General features: G+C 42.0%; 1 protein-coding gene across 1 annotated transcript in view; it reads right to left on the bottom strand.

The window, feature by feature from the left end:
• Positions 1–1,301: 1,301 nt before the first annotated feature.
• LIMCH1 (LIM and calponin homology domains 1) overlaps positions 1,302–21,333 on the bottom strand; it is a gene marked incomplete at both ends in the record, with an annotated part of 58,316 nt that continues 38,284 nt past the window's right edge. Inside the window, 14 exons of the mRNA XM_010017232.1 lie at positions 1,302–1,404; positions 2,279–2,387; positions 4,369–4,446; positions 5,812–5,935; positions 8,341–8,462; positions 9,245–9,381; positions 10,721–10,825; positions 11,765–11,857; positions 12,864–12,947; positions 13,957–13,994; positions 14,740–14,814; positions 16,303–16,408; positions 17,082–17,248; positions 19,652–19,745. Of these exons, the coding sequence (XP_010015534.1) occupies positions 1,302–1,404; positions 2,279–2,387; positions 4,369–4,446; positions 5,812–5,935; positions 8,341–8,462; positions 9,245–9,381; positions 10,721–10,825; positions 11,765–11,857; positions 12,864–12,947; positions 13,957–13,994; positions 14,740–14,814; positions 16,303–16,408; positions 17,082–17,248; positions 19,652–19,745 (1,435 nt within the window). The remainder of the gene's footprint in view (positions 1,405–2,278; positions 2,388–4,368; positions 4,447–5,811; positions 5,936–8,340; positions 8,463–9,244; positions 9,382–10,720; positions 10,826–11,764; positions 11,858–12,863; positions 12,948–13,956; positions 13,995–14,739; positions 14,815–16,302; positions 16,409–17,081; positions 17,249–19,651; positions 19,746–21,333) is intronic.

The following is a 21,333-nucleotide window of genomic DNA, read 5'->3' as shown; positions in this document are numbered from 1 at the left end:
AAAGTCAACAGGATCCTGGCCTGTATCTGCAATAGCAGTGATCGTCCCCCTGTATTGGGCACTGGTGAGGCCACACCTCAAATCCTATGTTCAGTTCTGGGCCCCTCACTACAGGAGAGACATCGAGGTGCTGGAGCAGGTCCAGAAAAGGGCAGTGGAGCTGGTGAAGGGTCTGGAGCACAAGTCTTACGAGGAAGGGCTGAGGGACCTGGAGGGGTTTAGTCTGGAGAAGAGAAGGCTCAGGGAGGACCTTATTGCTCTCTACAACTACCTGAAAGGATGTTGTAGTGAGGTGGGTGTCAGTCTCTTCTTCCAAGTAACAAGCAATAGGACAAGAGCCTCAAGCTGCAGCAGGGGAGGTTCAGATTGCATATTACGAAAAATTTCTTCACAGAGAGGGTGCTCAGCCATTGGAACAGGCTGCCCAGGGAAGTGGTAGAATCACAGTCCCTGGCAGTGTCGATGAGGCCCTCAGTGACATGGTTTAATGGTGGTCTTGGCAGTCCTGGGGTAATGGTTGGACTTGAAGATCTTAAAGGTCTTTTCCAACCTACTTGATTCTATGGTTCTGATTCTATGATTCCTCCCATTGTTTTTTTTACCCTGCATCTTACTGGTTTCCGCAAAGTAGAAGCAGCATGAGCACTGCCCATCTCATATCACTGGTGACACCGGGGTGAAGCTGAAAGGCTCTAGCAATTTGGTATCAGTCACAGGACTTTGAAGGACATTCAAGAAAGGCAGAAAAATGCACCTTTTTTTTTTTTTTTTTGACATGCAACTATTTGGCTCTTTTTTCAAAACTTGCAGCAAGCAACACTTTAGTACATGCCTGGAGATACCACCATGAGCATTTATGCTGAGTTACAGAATGTTACTAATATCTTACATGACCATTTTGTCCACAAAGGGAGGCCTGAAAACATAAAAAAATGGGAACTTCTCCAAACAAGGCCCAGGGTCCTACACCTAGTAGGAGTATTGTCTACATTGTCTTATGTGATGTGACAGATCCAAGCCTCCACGACATGCAGTATGTGTGCACAGTGTAGTTTATATTTATGCACAGAAACAGCTTTCAAGTCTATTACTGCTAAGCAGAGATCCTCTGGGCAAGATTTAATGCGCTTGGAAGTATTTTTTGATATAACAGGGTGATTAAAATGGCATGGGAAGGTTCCCCTTACCATGGCGAAACGATGCCTGAGTGGCAAAGCCAAGAGGAGACAAAACCATCAGTTAAAATCATGGCAACACTATTGTTAAAGTTCATTGTCCTTCAGAAAGGATTTGGTACTTACTTCTGGATCGGATATAACAATCATTGCAGTTAAGAAGACCATTTCTAATCCTGACATCTGTCCCACTTGCTGCATCTCCCAGCTGTCCCTTGCAAATGCCACACTGTCAATTGAAGAACAGAGAAAGTAAGAGAGACCATGCCCTACTCTTTGTCACAACTCTTCCCAAATTTTGACTTTTGTTTCAATAGTTTCTGGAACAGTGAGAAAAAAAAACCCCAAAACCCCAGAACCCAGCCCATACTCCTGGGGAGCACTGCACATCAGTTAAATGCTTTTTTAGAGCCAGCAGTCTTTAAGACTGGATTTCAGCAGTTTCCACTTACAGAGAAGTAAAGTCTAGTGATTTTAAGGGACATCTGATTTTAACATTGCATTCTGGAGCCAGCCCGTTTGTGATGGACAAAGAGTAGTTCAGGTAAATGTCTAATACCAATTGGCCCAGAAATAATGGAAATGGACACTTTCTGAGTTCTCTACAAAACACTACCTTCTAGACTGAAATACTTAGAACAGTTAAGAAGGATTTTTGATGAGAATTTTGGTGAAAGCCAGAATACATCACCCATTCCATAGTCAAAGATTTCCAGCCATGGGTCAGATCAAAGATGGCTTTGGGACTGATCATGTTTTTTGGGCAAGAAAGAAAAATAAATTACAAGGTAACTAGTGTTGTATTTAAAAAACAGTGAGTACAACAGAGAAGTTATACTTCCCTCTGTGAGGAAGCTAAGTTTGCTTGATAAATGACACGTTTTAGTCCAATTAATATGTCTGACAGCAAAATGACACATTAGCTGCACTACTTCCACTTCTCTACAAACAAACAAACACACACACAAACAAACCTACACAACAAACAAGCAAATCCTTTGGTCCTCTCATTTTCCATTTCACATCTACAGCCCTCAATATACTGCCTCCTCACACTGTGCATGACTTGAGATTTTTCTTAATAAAACAAGCAAGAGACATACCCTGAAGCACTGAATATGGAAATAAAGACCAAGTGTTTCAATAATCATGGCAGCTCCTTTTCCAAGAGGAAGCCCACAGGTAGAACAAAGCTTCTTTCCGCTGACAGACCTAGGAGACAAATGCGACTTTAAGAAAACAAAACAGCAACTGCTGCTAAAAGGTAGCCAAATGTTTGCAGAGGTTATGTAGAGGGACAGGATGGGAGGAAGGAGCATTGGGGGTTTTCCCATAAATACACATTGACCCTTCAGCCATGCTGCTAAATCAGCCTGTGTGTTTGCCTTGTAGACAAGCAGAGGTCTTAAAATGCTTGAATGCACAGCAGCTAAGCCCCATTTCCCTGTCAGTCTGCTGTGCTAGATCAAGGAGATGCAAGCCTCTTAACAGAGGCCTGGATGGTGGGGAACCATGCCCGTGGATTGCGTAGACCTAGTCAATGCCACAGCAATCAAAGAAGATATTCACACAAATTAACCGAGTCAGACTCTCAGCCTGGAATTCTTTTCAATTTGTTTGCAGATGGGTTTGCTTACTGCAGTCAGAAGGCAGGGACACTGCTCTTGCACCCAAACAAGCTAGTGAAGTCAACAGTAGCAGCATCACTGCAGTAGCACAGACCAGGCATCAGGCACTTGCTACTTAATTTTATACTATGCTGCTGCAGCTATATGCCTGTCAGTGCTGAAATCAGATCTCCATCTGCAATGCAAAGATGCTTTAACTCTCTCCTTAAGCTTCAGTCCTGTCTAGATGTTTCTAGTAAATCAGCTGTTTGATGACAGCTGGGTGAGAGATCAGGGCCCCAGAAATAACTGGTACCCTTCTTCGTAGTGGTTTTAATAGCTGTGTGGGTGCACACTTCGTGTTTCATGCTCTTCCCTTTCCACCTGTCTGCCAGCCTGCCAGAACTGAAGTTTGCCTAGTGAGATGAACCTGAGACCAAAAGGGATACCTTATTATTATGTGTCATCCATGCTTTTTTCAGCCAGGGCTGAAACCCTCTGCATTACTCAAGTCTACCTTCATTTTCACTTTTTCTCCACTATCAGAGTTATTATGTTAGTGTTGGATGAAAGAATAAAGTGCTTTGGGAAATTTTTAAAAGAGGTTTTCTAAAGTTGTAGTGGAACAATGAATTACGTCCCCTCCATTGTTTCCAAAACTAAAATTCATATCAGGAAAAGATCTTAGGAAAGGGTCTTATTCAGAATATAGCTGCTAAATAATATGAAGCAGCTACCACAACTAGCTACATGTAGCTAGAACTGATCTGAAATCCTACCAAACTTGCAGCTACAATTATCAAACCAGAAGAAATAGTTCACATAACAAAACCCCAATAGTTCAATATCATGGGATCAGAAGGAGGGATTTGCTATGAAATGTGAAGAAAAATGTCACTTAAATAGAACAAAAACTTGCTGTTTTCTGTGTTGTATTACTTTATTTAATAAGCCACCTGATGTTGATATACCCCAAATAGTCAGTGATTCAATCAGGCTACCGTTAACATTTATATAGAGTTGGTACACATATATCACTGAAAGCTGTACAGCTCATTGCTTGAGAGAATCAAATCTCTAGGAGATTAGCATGAATGTAGGCAAATTAAAAACACAGCAAAAAAGCAAAATGTGTTTCAACTTTGGAAATTAAGGAAAGGATTTCTTTCTAAATCAGCAAGTGTTGAAATGTGACAATGTCTAGAACACACTTTAATCCTGAGCATGTGACTATTTTCAATGTAGACAACATCCTTTGGCTTAAGTGCTCTGAACTCATGCTTAACTGCTTGCTTTGACTGGGGCTTATATCATCCCATTTCAATTACATTGAAATTTCAATGATCAAGCAGAGTCCTACAGCTGCTTTCTGAACTGTGTTATTTGAAAACATAACAATATTGCTGAGGCAGGCAAGAAATACAGGAGAGGGAGCTACATGTTTATTCCATGGACAGTTATGAATTGCAGCATTTAGAAGAATTAATAGCGCATCCACATAATACTCATGTGATTTACACTGTGGCAGTTCAGCAGTGACTACAAGATGTATTCAGTCTGCAAAATTCCTTATTGACCTTTTGTACCTGTTGGGTGACTGACTCAGAGCAGCAGGAGAGCAGGGAGATGGTGGCCCAGATCGGAAGTTCTCATGATAGCCTGCCCTAAAATACAGGAGAGAAGATGCATTACTACAGCTGATCAACAATTAAAAACAGCTGCAGAAATTCCAGATGGTGGGTTTCAGGATTCCCAGCTCTAAAGATTTTATCTCAGGAAAAAAGGTATACATTTACTGTGTGTTGCTATTTTGGTACAATGAAAACCAGCACACATTTTTTGGTTCTGAGTCTTGGTCTGCTTGCTATTGCTCCACCAGGTAATGTACAAGGTAATCAGCCAAATGCAGATTTCTACCCACCTATCAACCCTCCTGTCACCGTAACTACCACCATGGTGAAGGAACATTAAGCCAAGGCACACCTTGCACTCTCTGTTGGCCAGGTGATGTGCTCAGAAGCACACGGGTAGAGCAGATGCAGGTTTGTTGGTGGACGGTCTGTGCCCTTTAGTTAGTAAAAAGGAAGCTACCAGCATCTAGAAGTGGTTTATTACTATTTGTATCCATTTTACCCTGCAAGAATTTGTTGAGAAAACATGTATATTTTTTGTTATCAGAAATCATAGGATTAATTAAACGTACCACTGCTTAAAGCTGTTCAGAGATTAAATAACAATTTTCTCAAACACACAGTTTGTTATGAGGAATAGGTAATCAAATCTCAATCTACATTAGTTCTGGCTGGATACATGCTTCATAGAGGTAACATGTTTTGCAGACTGTGTTCATATATATTCTAGTGAAAACAGATGTTTCTTTCTCATTACATACATAGACTTTCTGAAAATTTAGGCAAGCAAAACCACTGTTTACTGAAAGAACTGGTATTACCTGTTAGTAATGTTTACTGAAAATCACAAGGCAAAGCATCAGAGAAGAAAAAAACCTCACCAAAATTTACAGTAGAAAGAAAATACTAATCTCTATGTATCTTACTTTAAAAGCTATAATCCTTAAAGAACTAGAAAACAGCAATCAATGTGTGTTTGGAAGCTGGGGAATGAAGCTCTTGGATATGAACTTCAAAGAGGCAGACTTCACATGACATTCCCACCCTGATATTTAGCCACTTCCTAGCTATAAATGTTTGTCTTGGACACTTAAAACAAATGAATAACATGAACAGTTATGCAGATGACTGTTTAAAGAGCTAGGGAGAAAGAAGGCAGAGAGTAGCAAGCATGGGGTGTGGTCCCTCATGAAACCAGTTATTGGGGTACCTGTAATGAGAAACAAAGAGGCTAAGCGTTAGCAGTCTTGGTGGGAACACCAGGCATCAAAGTTGTCTTCATACTACAGGACTACCCATGAAACTTAACTGATTAAGAATGCTGAGTTGGAATGTAAGGGAGAACAGAGCAGGCAGAACATCTCAGTCTCTGCAATAACCTTTATTTTATGTTCTCACCTCCTAGTTTCCCCTGCAGAGCTTGGCTGTTGTCCCGCATTCTGGCCTAGGAATGGTCTCTGCCGAATGTCCTCTGCACGATGTGGGGACTGCTTTGACAGCAACTGCTGATTCCAGGAGATGTCTACAATGGGAAGTGGGCAAATCTCAATAATTGAGACAAAATGCTTTTGCCAGTACTTACAGACCAGCATAGCTTGTGGGCACATCATAAAGGAGACAAGAAATGTACTGTTACTTAAAAATAAGTTCTCAGAAATCCCACACAAAGTCAGAGACAGACTCTGCTGCATCATAAGACCTCTATGAAACAGCATCCCTTTGCACTACCTTCACATACATCACCTACCCTTCTGCTGAATCTCAGTTTCTGAAGGGGAAAATAGAGAGGTCAAACAACTGTCGATGAATAGCACTTGGGAAAGTAAAGTATTTCTGTTGTAAGGAAGGAAGAACCAGAGAGACTGAAAGTTTGGTGGTGCCTGGGGATCTAAACTCAGTAGTAAGAATTAAGATGAAGCTGGTGTAGTCACTGCTTTCCATGAGCCTACTGATAAACAGCAGTACCCTTGCAATTTCCTTCTGTGTTGCAGACGGTTGTGCAAGGCTTAGTGACAATAACAGCCTCCCAGCAGTAAGCAATGATTCGTGTGATGCCTAGGCAGCCAACCATCCCATCTCTGGGACAGAGCACATCACCTGGATCCTTCCAGATGAATTTTGTGGCTCACAGGCTGGGGAGGACCCTCACCTTGCTGTGCACCAACCAGCTGGTTTAGAAGAGAAAAACTTTACTGAGGCCTGTGAAAGGCCTGTTACCTATTTTTGATATCAACACAAACTTTAGTCCTGACTATTTAAGGACTTAAGGAGAGAGCGAGGATGTGATGCTGTAATGGGCTAGAAGGGAGCTGTCAGAATTCTTGTGGGGGACTAAGTTGTTGAAGAGAAACTAGAAAGCCCGGGATTAGCAGCAGCAGTTAAAAACTGTCAAACCGTTTTCCCTTTAAGTTTGCTTAATCACTACTATAAATCCACAAGGACAGATTCCTGGGCAGTATCTTCTGCTTCTTCTTATTTGAGCAACTTTTTATCAAAGCACTTAGAGTACAATAAAATCAAAGAATCATAGAAGAGTTAGGGTTGGAAATGACCTTAAGATCATCTAGTTCCAACCCCCCTGCCATGAGCAGGGACACCACACACTAAACTATGTCGCCCTAGGCTCTGTCCAATCTGTCCTTGAACACCGCCAGGGATGGAGCATTCACAACTTCCTTGGGCAACCCATTCCAGAGCCTCACCACCCTCACTGTAAAGAACGTCTTCCTTATAGCTAATCTGAACTTCCTCTGTTTAAGTTTGAAGCCATTACCCCTTGTTCTACCACTACAGTCCCTAACAAAGAGTCCCTCCCCAGCATCCTTGTAGGCCCCCTTCAGACACTGGAAGGCTGCTCTGAGGTCTCCATGCAGCCTTCTCTTCTTCAGGCTGAACAGCCCCAACTTTCTCAGCCTGTCTTCATAAGGGAGGTGCTCCAGCCCTCTTACCATCCTCCTGGCCCTCCTCTGGACTTGCTCCAGCAGCTTTATGTCCTTTTTATGTTGAGGACACCAGAACTGGACACAATACTCCAAGTGAGGTCTCATGAGAGCAAAGTAGAGGGGCAGGATCACCTCCTTCGACCTGCTGGTCACGCTTCTTTTGATGTGTTTTGATCAAGACAGGGAAAGCAAACCTGCTAATTTTAAACTGAACTTACATTTGGAACAAATAATAACACTGAAACTTTTTCTATCCAGATGTTTCATTTTTTAAAATCACCAATTTTTATGCTAGCCTGAAAACAAAAATCTAGATTTCAATATCTACATCTGCTTTCTGTTTTTAGTCCTCCTTACTTTCCACTGTTCACTTGCATTAGATAATGATGTTAAATTAATGAATTTGCCTTTTTTTAGGGTGATCCTGTTGACAACAATGCTTTGGGGAAATTCCTTAATTTAAAAAACATCAATACTTACAGAAGCTTAAAAAAATCTGTGAATTTTGAATGTCATTAGACATTTCTAATGACAAAATTGACACAGGTGTCACTTTAGACTTAGCTTGAAAAGGTTACATATCACAGGTAGTGATTTTCACTGGACTGAAATAGACATGAAGAATCTAATTAACTATCAAAACACAAAATAAATGTTGGAAATATGCTGTCCCAAAATAAATCCTGTATGTATGTAAGATTATGTGAAAGACGGAAGATAACTATGTTTAACTACTACTGTGAACATGAGGGCCTATAAATGATATTCCTCCATGCCACTGAAACACCCATCTCTGATGAAAACAAGATTTTAAATCTCACCTTAACGTATTTATCTTTGCTAACAGAAAATACCTTTCGAGTCTGAGACATTCACATTTTTAAGATATACGTGTCCTGTCAATTTCCAAAATTCTTTGAGTTAGATTTCTGCAAGATTTCTCTCTGGAAAAGAATACATGCATATGAAAAGTATTGACTCTCACCCTGACTCAGTGGCAGATTCAGCCTGGCAGGCGAGCTGCGCTCCAACACCGGCACCTGGTGCTCTTGTTCGCCTCCTTTCAAGATACCCATTTCCGGGTGTCCTGTGAGCACTTTATTTCCACTGCCAATAAAAATAATCCACATTGTATAAATAAAGCCAGGAAAAAATTCCACCTAGTACATAATATTGGTCTATTTTTTGCAAAAAGGTTTTTGTTGTTGTGTCAGCAATGACAAAGCAATGACGACAGCTGTCATGAATTAACAAATTTGTCTTCAAATATGCCAAGTCTTCCTTCTTACCTTATACACTGCCACTGAGACGCGCTACAGATCATTCTGGATTTGTGGAAAATGGCTTCTTTGTCAGAGAAACAGCTTTTCTCAGTGTTCTTTATACAGTGTTCATCATCATCAGATGCTTCTCGTCTTCGTGAAAGTTGCTATTAGCAGTCAGGCAAAGACCAGGACTTTGAACACTGTCTGGCAAGTTTGGGTACAGTACTTCTGAGACAGCCAGGCAATCTCCTACAGATTCTCAATAAAAGCACCTACTGCTCCTCTATTCCTCCAAATGGCTTGTGAAACTTGTACACAAGACGCCGCACAGTGACATACAGGCACGTCTGTGCTGTCTAAGCTCTGATCTGGGTGATGTGACAGCCTCTTGGCAAAGCCGTATTCTCAAAAGGCAAGCCTTCTGACATGCACAACTAGCACTGCACATTGAAAATATGCATCAGCCTGCAGCAAGTCAATGTTGATTGGGACATACTGCATCTATCACCAGGCCACCAGATGCTGATGTTCCAGCATCAATCACAGGCAGATGTGACATCCTAGAAGTCTATATATGAACACAAAGCTTCACAGGGCTAAGAAATGCTTAGGCTTGATCCATACCTCCTCTTTTCTTGCCAGAGTTCATTTTCCTTGCTTTTCAGAGATGGCATACTGTCCTGCTCCCAGAGCACCTTTTTCTGTCTCGTAGCTTCTTTCTGTTTGCCTTCCTCTGGAGAGTTGTTTGAATCACTTGCGTTCTAGAAGATAGCAGGGGAGGGAACAAGCAGCTTCCCTTAAATTTGGCATCAGCACACACACGAGAAAAGCATGGGCTGTCCCCACATATATTGTGTTGACACACCTTATTATCATAAATAACATCTCACATTATACAGTGGAAACATTTGACCTTAGTAAGGCTAACTTAGGATATAACAAAGACTTCAGATGAAACAATCAGCTGATTGGGCTAAACTGAGTATTAAAGAAAAAAGATAGGGACAGACCAATTATGAGATGGTGTTCAGGTTGACAAAATAAAACTTCCCACATAGTTTTGGCAGAAATCCTTGAATGACTTTGAGAGTCTAGACAGTCTCCCATTGGACTTGGAAGGACTTTGTAGGGGACCTCAGCTTGTTGCCTCTGCCTGGGAGGCAAAGTATTACTCACATGCACTGGGCATCCTCACTGGCAATGCCAGTACTGCTTCCATACTGGTACTGGAGTGTGTCATACTTGATCGGTGGATCTTGACTAAGGCATGGTATAACATCCTTCACTTCTGAGTGCAGGCACTGCCCTGAATGTGGCATAACCAACTCCACCCAGGAAGCTACTGCCACACAGCCATGTGGAAAATGGGCCATAGCTGATGCCCTGCACAAGAATGAGTGATGAGAGGGGGCAGGAAGGGTGAGAGGATAACCAGATGTTACCATACTCTTAATCCTGAAGTGGAATGGAGACAGGCAGATGACTTCTTGGGTGTGGGTGCCTTAGGCAGTAGAAAATCATGTCTGGGAATCCCACTCTACTAATCTCACTTGGGGTATCATTCTCTGATCTCTGTTGAACACTTATTTAATTAGATGCTAGATGCATCGAGTCAAATATTTTGTGCTCCGTAAGTAAACAAAATAATCAGAGCGTGAACATCCCTCTGCTTTGCTGCTTTATAGGAGGGATGGTGAGAGAGAAAAGGAGGAGAAATGGGCAGGCAGGATTCAGTCTCATCTTTTTCACTCAAGATTTCGGATGCAAGGAGCTCCCTTCAGATTCTATTGGCTTTGAGAAGGTAGTTAAAACAAACAGAAACCGGTGACTGTTTTTCACAGCACAAGTTAAAGAACAGAAGCAGCTGCAAAGAGAAAAAGTATCATCCTTTGCTCTAGTTCAAAATGGGATGGTTGTAGTTTGCCTGGTAGTATGGCTCTTCAATTGTGAAAATATACAAGCTACAGCACTTTGAGGTATCATTAGTTATGGAAGAGATCCAGGGAATATTCTTACTGTTCACAGGCTTTGTCAGCCTTTAGTGAAGAATACTGAAGATGGCTTAGTATTTATTGTCTTACTACTCCATGAGAAACTCACCAGTGTCTTGTTTCCTTCAGTAGTAGAGGAAGACGAGGAGAGGAGATCAGCAGAGTTCGAAGAAACAATAAATGGAACTACAGTGTCCTCAATTATCTTACGTTCCTAAAAAAAGAGGATCAGGAGAGAGTGGGGGTTAAAAATACAGAATGTCAACTACGAGCTTGAGAAGTAGAAGCATACAGTTTGACTACGTGCAGTATTTAGATGGCTGGGTAAGGACCTGTGCTACCAAGAATACATGTCAATTTTGCTTCAAGGTTTTGCACTCCTTTTCCTTTCACCATTACCATCTTTGAGATGGGCTGTCCAAAACTGGGGTGAATGTTCCACTTGGGATGGCACCACTGTTTCTCAAACCACCAGCCTATTAAATTTCATATAAAAGTATGAAATTACACGTGGTACATGAGAAAATTATTCTGAAAGTTGAAAAAATTTTCTCGTTCAGATCACAAGTATAGCCCTCAAACACAGATGATAAGACATCAATTTGAATAATGCACAGTCAAACTGTAAACATTAATATTGTCCAGTTTTCTGCAATAATGACCCACATAAAACAGAAGAATCCCACTATCTTCTATATTGTTAATAATCTACAACTGCAAGCTTTGAACATTCCATGTGGATTTTTTTTAATTTTAAAAACCAAGTCCAGTTTACAAAATACCTACTTGATCAAGCCCAAGGCACTTCAATTTCATCTGGAGTTCCACCAAGTCCAGGCTATGCCAAAATGCACACAGCTCTGCCTCTGGAGGGAGGTTTGAGCATGCCTAGACACAACCATACTGACTCACTCAGACTTGCATAGCAATTAGACACCTCCACATATGCGGAGGTTCTGAGGATACCTGTCTAAATATTTCAGTATTTTCCCTCAGCACCTATGGTAGTGTTTAAGAGAAACAATCCTGAGAATTCAGCCTTGAGCAGCCTTTTCATTAATTAATGCAGGTATGGGATTTTTTTAGTTATGTAAGTGGGTGCATTTAAGTACAAAATAAGTCAATAAAAAGCCTCCTCCTTTGAGCCTTATACCTCCTCATAGTATCTACGCTCCTCCTCTTCCACTTCTCTCTGGGCCTTTTCCCATTCCTCTTTCAGCTTGTCCTGCTCCTTCTGATACTTCTCCTTTAAGAGGATACAAATACAGGTAAATTCAGAGCAGTCTGTATTAGGAGTAAATTCTGTGGTACTCCACAGTGAAAATGAAACTGCTAAGAGCAGTTTAATCAGAAATAGAAGGAAATAGGGAGATAAAAATTTGATACATCCATGGATGTCAAAAAAAAAGCTTCTTTTCCTCCTCTCCCCACTTGTTTGTAGCTTCAAAACACAAGGAACTTTTAACATACTAGAAGAAGTTTAATTCCTTAGAATTTTTTATATCTTTGGTCAGATATGAAATTTATGCTCAACAATTTCAAGAATTCCCTGTTTATCACACAGTATTAAGAGTTCCAAAAGCCATCACACCCCCTCCAAAAACATGTAGGCAGGGATTTTACACTAAAAACTTCAGCAAAGTAGCATATAAACAAGCAGATTTTACAGATACTTGTACTAAATTAAGAAAGATACCAGTACAATTTAATTAGTGATGAACACCTGTGCAAGTTTAAAAGATAAATGGATAGTGTGTAAAGGTTTGAAGAGGGTAAGCTTATAATTAGCCAAGTAGTGTCCGAATTTAGTTTGATGCTTTCCAAGAAGAACCTGTGAACAAAACAAAAGTCTACAAAAAATCTCTGAAGACCATCATTTTACAGACAAGTTGCATAGGCATCAGGATCAGAAAATTGTCAGTCTTCAGAAAGAGGCTCCAAATTCATGAAGAATCTTGCAGTCTATGCTCAATATACTTTAAACATAGTTGAGGAATAACATTTGATGTAACTCTGTATTGAAATGCAGAACTGAAGTCCTTTTGGTCTTTCCATGGAGTGGGAAAGGGAGACCTAAGAGTGTTCAAACCACAGAGAACGTGTGTATGCTCATTATATTACTCCTCCGCTACAAAATGTGCTCAATTTCCACAGAGGATGTGGAAAACATAACATGAATTTCCCAACTTTTGTCCAAAAGTACAATTCAACAGCTGAACCACGTGGTGGAATACATGTAGTTTCTTTCCTACCTGAAGCAAACGTTCTTGCTCATGCTGCCACCTTTCCTGGCGCTTTCGCTCTTCTTCTGGATCCCAGCACCAAAAATTTAAACGCTTGCATGAAGAAAAACCAAGTCATTAGAGTCTGACACTGCATTTCACAAAGCTAACGAAAAAAGCTGCGCTTCTCCTGGCCTACCCCTGGTAATGATGTTAAAATGGGAAAGTGAGAACTATACAATGGTTCTCTTAGTTAGCAAAAAATATTCTGAATGCCACTGACACGTGGGATTGCCCACAGGTATCCAAACGATAAAATAATAATTTGGTTTGCAAAGAAAGGCTTGGGAAACTTCAACTGGAGGGGAAGAAATTAAAAAGATCTGAAAGAAAGCTCTAAGCAGCACTCAACAGATTCCTACAGGCACTCAAATTTAAAGAAAATACCTATTTTGTTTCTATCTGATCTTCTGTGCAACACGCAAAGCAATTTGTGATTGCAAAAATTATTCTCTCATTTCATATGGCTACCAGCACAACAGCTTATAGCCTTGTTTTAAATTTTTATCTATAATGAAATAAAATCTCAGGCTTCACTAAGGATCCCATTACATGCTACATGTTTAAAATCCTTATAATCAAGGGCAATTTTAGACACTTGATGTCATATCCCTTTCCACTAAGAAGTTGCATGTGAGTCTAACAGGAAGAGATGATGTCTATTTTTATGTGACAAACAGAATATGAAAGACTTTATGCTTCGGAGTAGCATTTGTGGTAAGGATTTTTTTAATTGAGGCAACAGTAGAATTGTGGTCTTCTCTAATTTCTATGCATTTGAAACCGAATAGATAATTTAGCTTTACATATCGTTTTGAGATTGTGAAGCTTTAGTGGCTCCAGCAACCAAGTACTATACAGCTACCACTTTCTCCAGATAAGAGGAGAATGCATAAATTCCAGCTTTAGATCATGTCTTGATTTAGGTTGTATTTTTTCCCTCTCATTTCTATGAGAAAGAAAATAATTATCATTCTGATTTGGGGATATCACAAGACATTTTGTATAAAAAAATCCACTTTTGCTAAACACATATCTCTAAACCAAACAATGATGCAAAAACGGTACTCACATTTGATTTGTCACCACTATCAGAATCAGCTATTAAAACAAAACAAACAGGAAAATGAAAGATTAAATTTAACATAGCAAAATGTGCTTAGCCTGAATTCAAAGCTACATTGTATCTGTATAAAAAAGCTTCATGTTAGTTTCCTATTTGCTCCCACAATGAAATGCAAGGATGAATCACAAGCAAATAAACTAGAAAAACAGATTACACCCGTCACCCACAAAACTACTTTTTAACTGGGTATAGAGGAGCACAATACTAACTAAATCAGGTTCTACTCTATCACTAGCTAATGCCATCCACTTCTGGCCACAGACGTTAGCAGTCTTTGGACACTGAGTGTTACCTACCTTGATCTACTTTTCCCTTCATGATTCAGTGCAAGGAAGGAAAAAGCATAGCAAAGCTAAAAGGATAGGACTACACTACTCAAGAGCCACAGTTACAAAAAGAACCATTGCCGTTTTCTATCCAAATGTCTCTGAAAATTAGGGTGATTTAAAGAAATTAAGGAAAAGGTATTTATAGGCAAGTATACTTCATTTGGGTGCCTGAAACCAGAGCATCACAACAATGTGCAACCCAACAGCTCTTTGTCAACTGTGCAGCATGAATAGATATCTTCTACAAAAGAGCAGGAATAGATATATTCTACAAAAGCAAGAGGTAGGAGAAGTCCCCGTGATCATCAGCTTTCACCCCAGCCCCATGTCCGAAGACACCTATGACTGGAGGCAGCAGAAGGGCTCAAGCTGGTCTTAGCGCCACATTTACCTGACTGTGAGAAAAACTGTGAGCGCCGCCAGTTGTTGCGAACCCTAAGTGGAACCACGGCCCCACGGGGCAGCTCTGCAGGCAACGGCACCGGGACAAAACAAGAAACACAATGAGGTCAAAAGGCAATGGACTCTCAGACCCACCTCAGCCATGAGAGGCTGAGGGAATTGGGGCTGTTCAGCCTGGAGAAGAGAAGCTGTGTGGAGACCTTGTTGCAGCCTTCCAGTATCTGAAGGGGGCCTACAAAGATGCTGGAGACTCCAGTGTCCAAGGCCAGGTTGGATGGGGACTTGAGCAACCTGGTCTAGTGGAAGGTGTCCCTGCCCATGACAGGAGGGTTGGAACTAGATGATCTCAGGGTCTTTTCCAACCCAAACTGTTCCGTGATTCTATGATTTTGACTACAATCACTTTGGCCCATTGCAGCTAGTTTACAGTGGAGCTGCAGATCACATAAACTGCCTGTATTTAAATGCTACTTTTGTAACATGGCACCTAACCTTACACAAGAACTCTAGCACACTAATACTAGTCAAAGGCAGCCACCCCTTCAAGTCTTTGCATGGTAGTTGCATTCATTCCTATTGCAGATCCCGGTTTTAAAGGGGCTTGTGATCCTTTCAGCACTGTACGTGCTGTGAACACTAGAGAGCAGCCAAGGGTTTCAGCATCACTGAAAATCAGGCGAGAGACCTACAATCTGTTACTTGATGTTTGGAATGATTCGTGCCTAAGATGATATTGTTCTCCAAGCCTGTTTGGGATGCACATCCACACTTAAAACAAGTTAGATTTCTATTTCTTTTCAGACAATCATTTTTTCCACAGTGGACTACCTTCAGTAGTTTCAATCTTGAAAACACCAGGATAATCAGTATATTACCTACACATAAACTAACAACCTAAAAAAATTCGCTGGGGGAAGAAAACTTCAGATGATTTTTCTCTCTCTTACTTTCATAATACCTACATATATGCATCTCTTAAATCAACATAGAATCAAATCACTAAACACTATCAATCTCAAGCAAAACTTTGTCATGAAGGCAAAAAAACCAAAAAAAAAGAATAAAAAATGTTCTGCTTTCCAATAACTTGTGAGGGGCACAAGTCAAATTCAGGGATGTGGCCAGATATGTGTATTGCTTATCTATGGAAAGGAACTCCACATGAGCAGCTGAGTGCAGAATTTATCTCCAGAAATTTTTATTGTGAGATAAACCAATTGCTAAGCCACTTTCATCTGTGAGCAGCAGTACTAATAAAATGTAATACTCATTGACATAATGCAGCTTTTACTGTTAAGCCAGGTAAATGCAAAATAGGGCTCCCCTTCCTCCCCTCAGCTGTGTCACAATTCTGCTGTTGTGTTTAAGTGGAGCAGCCAGAAGAGTCTTTTGTATTACAGAGGCCACACTACCATTATCAGTCAGATGCAACTAGAAAATACCATTTGAGCTCCAAAACCCTCTAGGTCATTGATTAGGCACTTCTCCCTGAACACCACCTGCACATATTCAGTTACTGTCCAGCTGAGTTCTCCATATGCTCTTTGCTCACCTTGTAGACCAGAATTCTGCAGAGTAACTTGGCTGGTCTCGGGTAGTTTCTTTAAAAATGGCAATACTACACTCCCCTCTTGTTCCAGGGCTTTTGGTTTCATCACCTGTTCAGATATCAGGGAGCAGAAAACAGCATTCAAAAATCAGCAGGTTCAATCAAAGGTTAATTTAACCACTTTCTACTTATTTTCTGAATCAACATGATCAAAAGACAAAGCCTCTATCGCCAGAATTACAACATGGAGTTGCAGTACTGAAGTTCTGGAAATAATCAGTAGCTGCTTGTTGTTGACATTCACACTGTCCTGCACACCAAAGTGGATTCTAAACCAGGACCAACATCTAATTTACCTGACAGAGGAGCATGGTCATGGCCATTTGTTACTTCTGCCACAGCCTGCACTTGTTCAGCACCTCAAGAGGACTAAGAGGGTAAGTTCCACTGTCTCCATCTTCTGGATACTCTGCCCTCCCCCCACGTGGCGGGAGTGGGGCTTGCAGGTTAAATTCTCGTTACTGCTCAAGCCAGTTTACAGGTTCAAATGCTACGAGCAGACACTTGGGAGTTCTTTTGGAGGGAGATGTCTCTGATAACCATAGAATTTGGCACAGAAACTATCCTCCAGTTTCATACCCTGGCAGACTGTTTTGAATGAACTCCTGAACTGACATTATATAGAGAAAAATACCAACCTGCACAACAAACATTTCTGTGCGAGATCTTGCTTCTTTTTTTTGTTTTGTTTTCCTCGGCCTCTCTTTCTTGACCATACGTACCTCTGGTGCAATGGGGAGCTCTGCTTCCTTCTGCTGCTCTGTTTCAGGTTTTTTCACGTTTTCCTCACTTAAAGCAGCTTCCTCTGAAAGGGCAGGACTGGGAAGAAATTCTAATCTCTTCACAACAGGGCTGGCACAAGCTGCAGTTGACTTGAACTGCTTTTGACCTGAAACTAATCCACACATTTAAGAGGTAATATTCTCAGGTTAAGATATTTTTTCAAATAAAATGTAGACCTATTTCTTACAATCCGATTTCTTACTGCATATACTGTGAGCCCATATACTGGATGCTCTGAAAATATAATCTTCTTTCTTCAACACAAGCAAAATTAATCTCTCAGACCAGACAAGACTGTAAAAGTGAAATTCACCTGACAAAACATACATGCTTACACTTGACTTGGGCATCATGGGACACCCTTCATGGTCAACAGAGGCATTTCTTGGGGAAGGGTCATGCAAACTATTTCAGACAGTCCTCTGTGGTTGAGATGAGCTGTAACCTAAAACGTGCCTACCGATGTATAGATCTCTTTACTAAAGTTGTGTGATGAATCGTGTCCTAAGATGCTACCCAGACAAGTAGCTATAGCACAGTTCGCATGGTCTCACTTGTCAGCACTGGAGGATATTTCAGCTTGCCTATTTCCACTAAACCACATCAGTCAAGCATCAGACAGCAAACAAACTGTGCTAACAGGGAGCCTTGGACTGGAATAATCTAGTTGTTATTCATTTCTTTAAATAAACCCAATGAGTTGATGCTGATTTACAGGAGAAGGGACCAGGAGCACACTGGCTTACAGCTGAGGACTCTGACAGCTACTGTTAGCTGGTACCACCACTGGAAGCAGAGCAGCTGCTAGCACCCCAGGCAGTGTGCGAGCACCCCGACATCTCTCTAACCTCCTAAAGCAGAATCTCAGCTTCAGATCCTATCTCCTCTCTAACCATGGCAGCAGTGGCAGCTTCTGAAAGAGTGGTACCTCTTTGACAAGCTGGGAGAGTGAGCTAAGAAAGAGATGCACCCCAAGGTGCTGCTAAGAACCTGCACAAGCAGAGACAAGAGCTTCTCCTGCTGCTGGGCAGATGCACACTGCTTTGGACCAGTTCTGACACCACTTGTGACATAGGGGTCACAGCATGGAAGTATTTATCTTGTACTGAACAGCAGAGGAGGTTGCTTATTCTAAAAGAAGGTTGCACAGTTTGGACCACATCTATCCTCCAAAGCAGACATAATGAAAACCCATGTTCCTTTACCATTTCAATTCTTGCAATGCTGTATCAGTTTTCTTTGCCAGCCAATATCAAATTTTGCTACCAGTACTCAATATTTAGCATTTCTCACAGGTGTGGAGCCTGGCACAAGGTGGCTTTGTGAACTGTAGACAAGTATCACTGGCTCATCACTGCTGACGCTTGAGAGAATTTTGTTGGTTCACCACAAGATTGCAGCTTCTACATTACCTGCCAGGTGCAATTCAGGATTGTTAACCTCTGTGCTTTGGCACCTATGAGCCAAAGTAATTAAGTCAGCTAACAAGCCCTCGGTGAGAGCCCTTCAGCGTTTACAGCACATCAAGAGAAGGATGGATATGCTTCTAATTTTGGGGGAATGGTGTGTTTGAAGGCAAAGTTCAATTGTTTAAGTCATATTTATTCTCAACAAATAGGAGCGTTATGCTTATGTATCAGTTACAGCCAGAGATCTCATTTAAATACTTACTTCAAATAGTACTTTTTACTTACCCATACCAAGCTGAACCTTGACAGACCCGTTTAAAAAAATGAACAACAAAAAAGACCATGAACTTTAGCCACAGGCAGTAGATGAAATGCCTACCCAAGGGTAATGTTTCAGACAAACTCTTTTGAGGAAAATAGCTTCAAATCTTACCAGTAAATTCCTTTCTCCACATTAGGAATCATGCATAAAGGCTTTAAAGCAGAAAATCAGAAGTGTGCACAATACCGTCCATTTAAAGCCCCTCTGAGGATTGAAATGCCCCTTCTTATTCTCCTTCCACATTTCTTAATGCCTTGGAGGTGGGGGGAAAGTGTTAAATAGAAGCTATTACGGACTGATAGTTTCTGTCACGATTGCCTTCTGGTTACAGCACGCTTAGGCACCAGCTTTCTACTCACACAAATAGCAAAGCAGACAACTCGCATCCCAAGCAATGTGTAGTGAGGTGTGTTATTTCAGCCGTGGAATGACAGAGCAGCCCAGGCTGGAAGGGGCCTCGAAAGGTCATCCAGTCCCAACTTTCATGGGAAAGGGAGCCTAGAGGAGACTGCCTAGCACTCTGTTCAGTTGCACCTTGAAAACCTCCAGCCATGGGGACTCTACCATCAGGTCCCTTGGGAAGTCGTTGCAGTGAATGATCGTTCTTACAATAAACAATTTCTTTCTTATGTTTTGATTTCTGACAACTTCTGCATTTTCTAATAAACCCTCTTGGTGCTGCTGCAGATGCACTTATCGGACTCTGCTGCAGGCTGGGCCTAACCCCCAGTCCCGTTGGTGGGCAAGGGCAGGGGCAAGGGCAGCAGCTACCACCTACCCGGGGACGGGCATGCCAGGCTCCCAGGTCCGGCACTTCCAGGGCTGGCCTCAACCTGCTGGCTGGCGGCTGGGTCTGCTTCCACTGGGGAGGGCTGCAGAGAATAGTACAGTAGAAACACAGTGAGTACACTGGAAATAAAAGTGTTAATTCCTCAAGGCAGTACTTGTTGCTTCTTTGTGATGTGTTTGAGCCAAACTGGTTTAGAGCTCACCAGGGAGCTTGGGAGTATTTTTCGGAGCAGTACGTGCCACTTGGGTGTTGAATCACTGGGCTTTAATCTCCTTTTCAAACTGTTCATCAGCAGCCATTAATGTGGTTGGTTTGGAATAGCTCCTACAACCTTTTAAAATTGTAGGATATCTTGGATTGTGTTAGCTGGAGATAACCATACATTTCACCCCTAGTTTCCTCTTCCAGAACGAGACAAAAATGTATGCATTGGTGAATACATAGCACATACTAGGGTTTGAAAAGTGGCAAAGTAATTAAATACTTCCTTTATTTCACGGTTGTCTAAACAATCTGTTATCTGAAGGGAAAAGCCAGAGTCAGTATTAAAGGTAATGAGATACTTGAAATACTATTAAGAGAGGACTGAAAAAATATGATGAGACCATATCGAGCCAATAATCCAAATGCCTTTGAAAAGCCAGCTTCCTGACCCAGGACAAGGCTGTTGCAGAGCTAAAACCACACTGTCAAAACAAGGGTAACACTTCATCTGATCTATTTAGCAGCTTCCACCATACATCCGTTTTCCCAGCAGGCAAATCAAGAAAAACCTGCAGCAAACCTATCAGCCATGGCACAGTGCTGCTAATGCATGAAAAGAGCTAGAAAATGGCACATTCAACAGAAGAAAATAAAAAAAAGTCAAAAGTAACCTCCTTCAGAAGTAGTCTATTGTAGACTCGCTTTCCTGTCCTCCTCCCACCCCTCCATCTTACTAACAGCTGTAAGGGAAGAAACCTGATGAAATTTCCTCTTTTCTGGGGGCCGGATTCAGATCTCCACCTTAGGCATGGATCCTTTTTCCCATCCCTGCAGACCCACATGAGCCTACAGCCCCTCATCTGCTTGCGCCCCATGAAAAGCAGACCCGGGCTCTCACAGCTCAGTCACTGGGGATGTCTGCTGGCAGTACCAATAGGACAACAATGCCTGTGGACACACTTTGGCTCCAGAGAGCTTTGCTCTTGGCAGAGCTCAGGAATCCCTGCCTCTCCTCCTCTCTGAAGGGAGGTGTGCTCTGGAGGGGGTCAGGGGACATGTCTGGGAAGATGTGCTGTGAGGAAATGGTGCGGACTGGTGTGAGGACATGGCCAAGGGCTGTGACCCGGGCAAGCCCAGCAGGCAGTGAGCAGTGCCGGGAACAGAAGGAGCCCTGCCAAAATCTGTGCCGCCACCTCTCAGCAGGACAGGCGCCAGATCACAGCCATGAGGCTCTACAGGTGGCAGTGCGTCTCCTCCACTGCTGGGGCTGACTGCCCGCCATCCTCCCCACTGCCCGGCGCTTTCCATTGCACCCTCACCTCTGCCCCACACAAGGCATGGGGAAAACCCCCCACCTGACTAAAAAGTGGTTCTCAAGCTGGACAAGGCACATGGTGAAATATGTGCTCCAAAATGGCAGCATGGAAAGTCTGAGGCCTTCCTCTCCACCACGTCCACCTGTGAGC

The sequence above is a fragment of the Nestor notabilis genome, unplaced genomic scaffold (assembly GCF_000696875.1).
Source record: "Nestor notabilis isolate BGI_N333 unplaced genomic scaffold, ASM69687v1 scaffold9556, whole genome shotgun sequence".
Classification (NCBI taxonomy): Eukaryota; Metazoa; Chordata; class Aves; order Psittaciformes; family Psittacidae; genus Nestor; species Nestor notabilis.
This window is presented reverse-complemented; position numbering and strand designations above follow the sequence as displayed.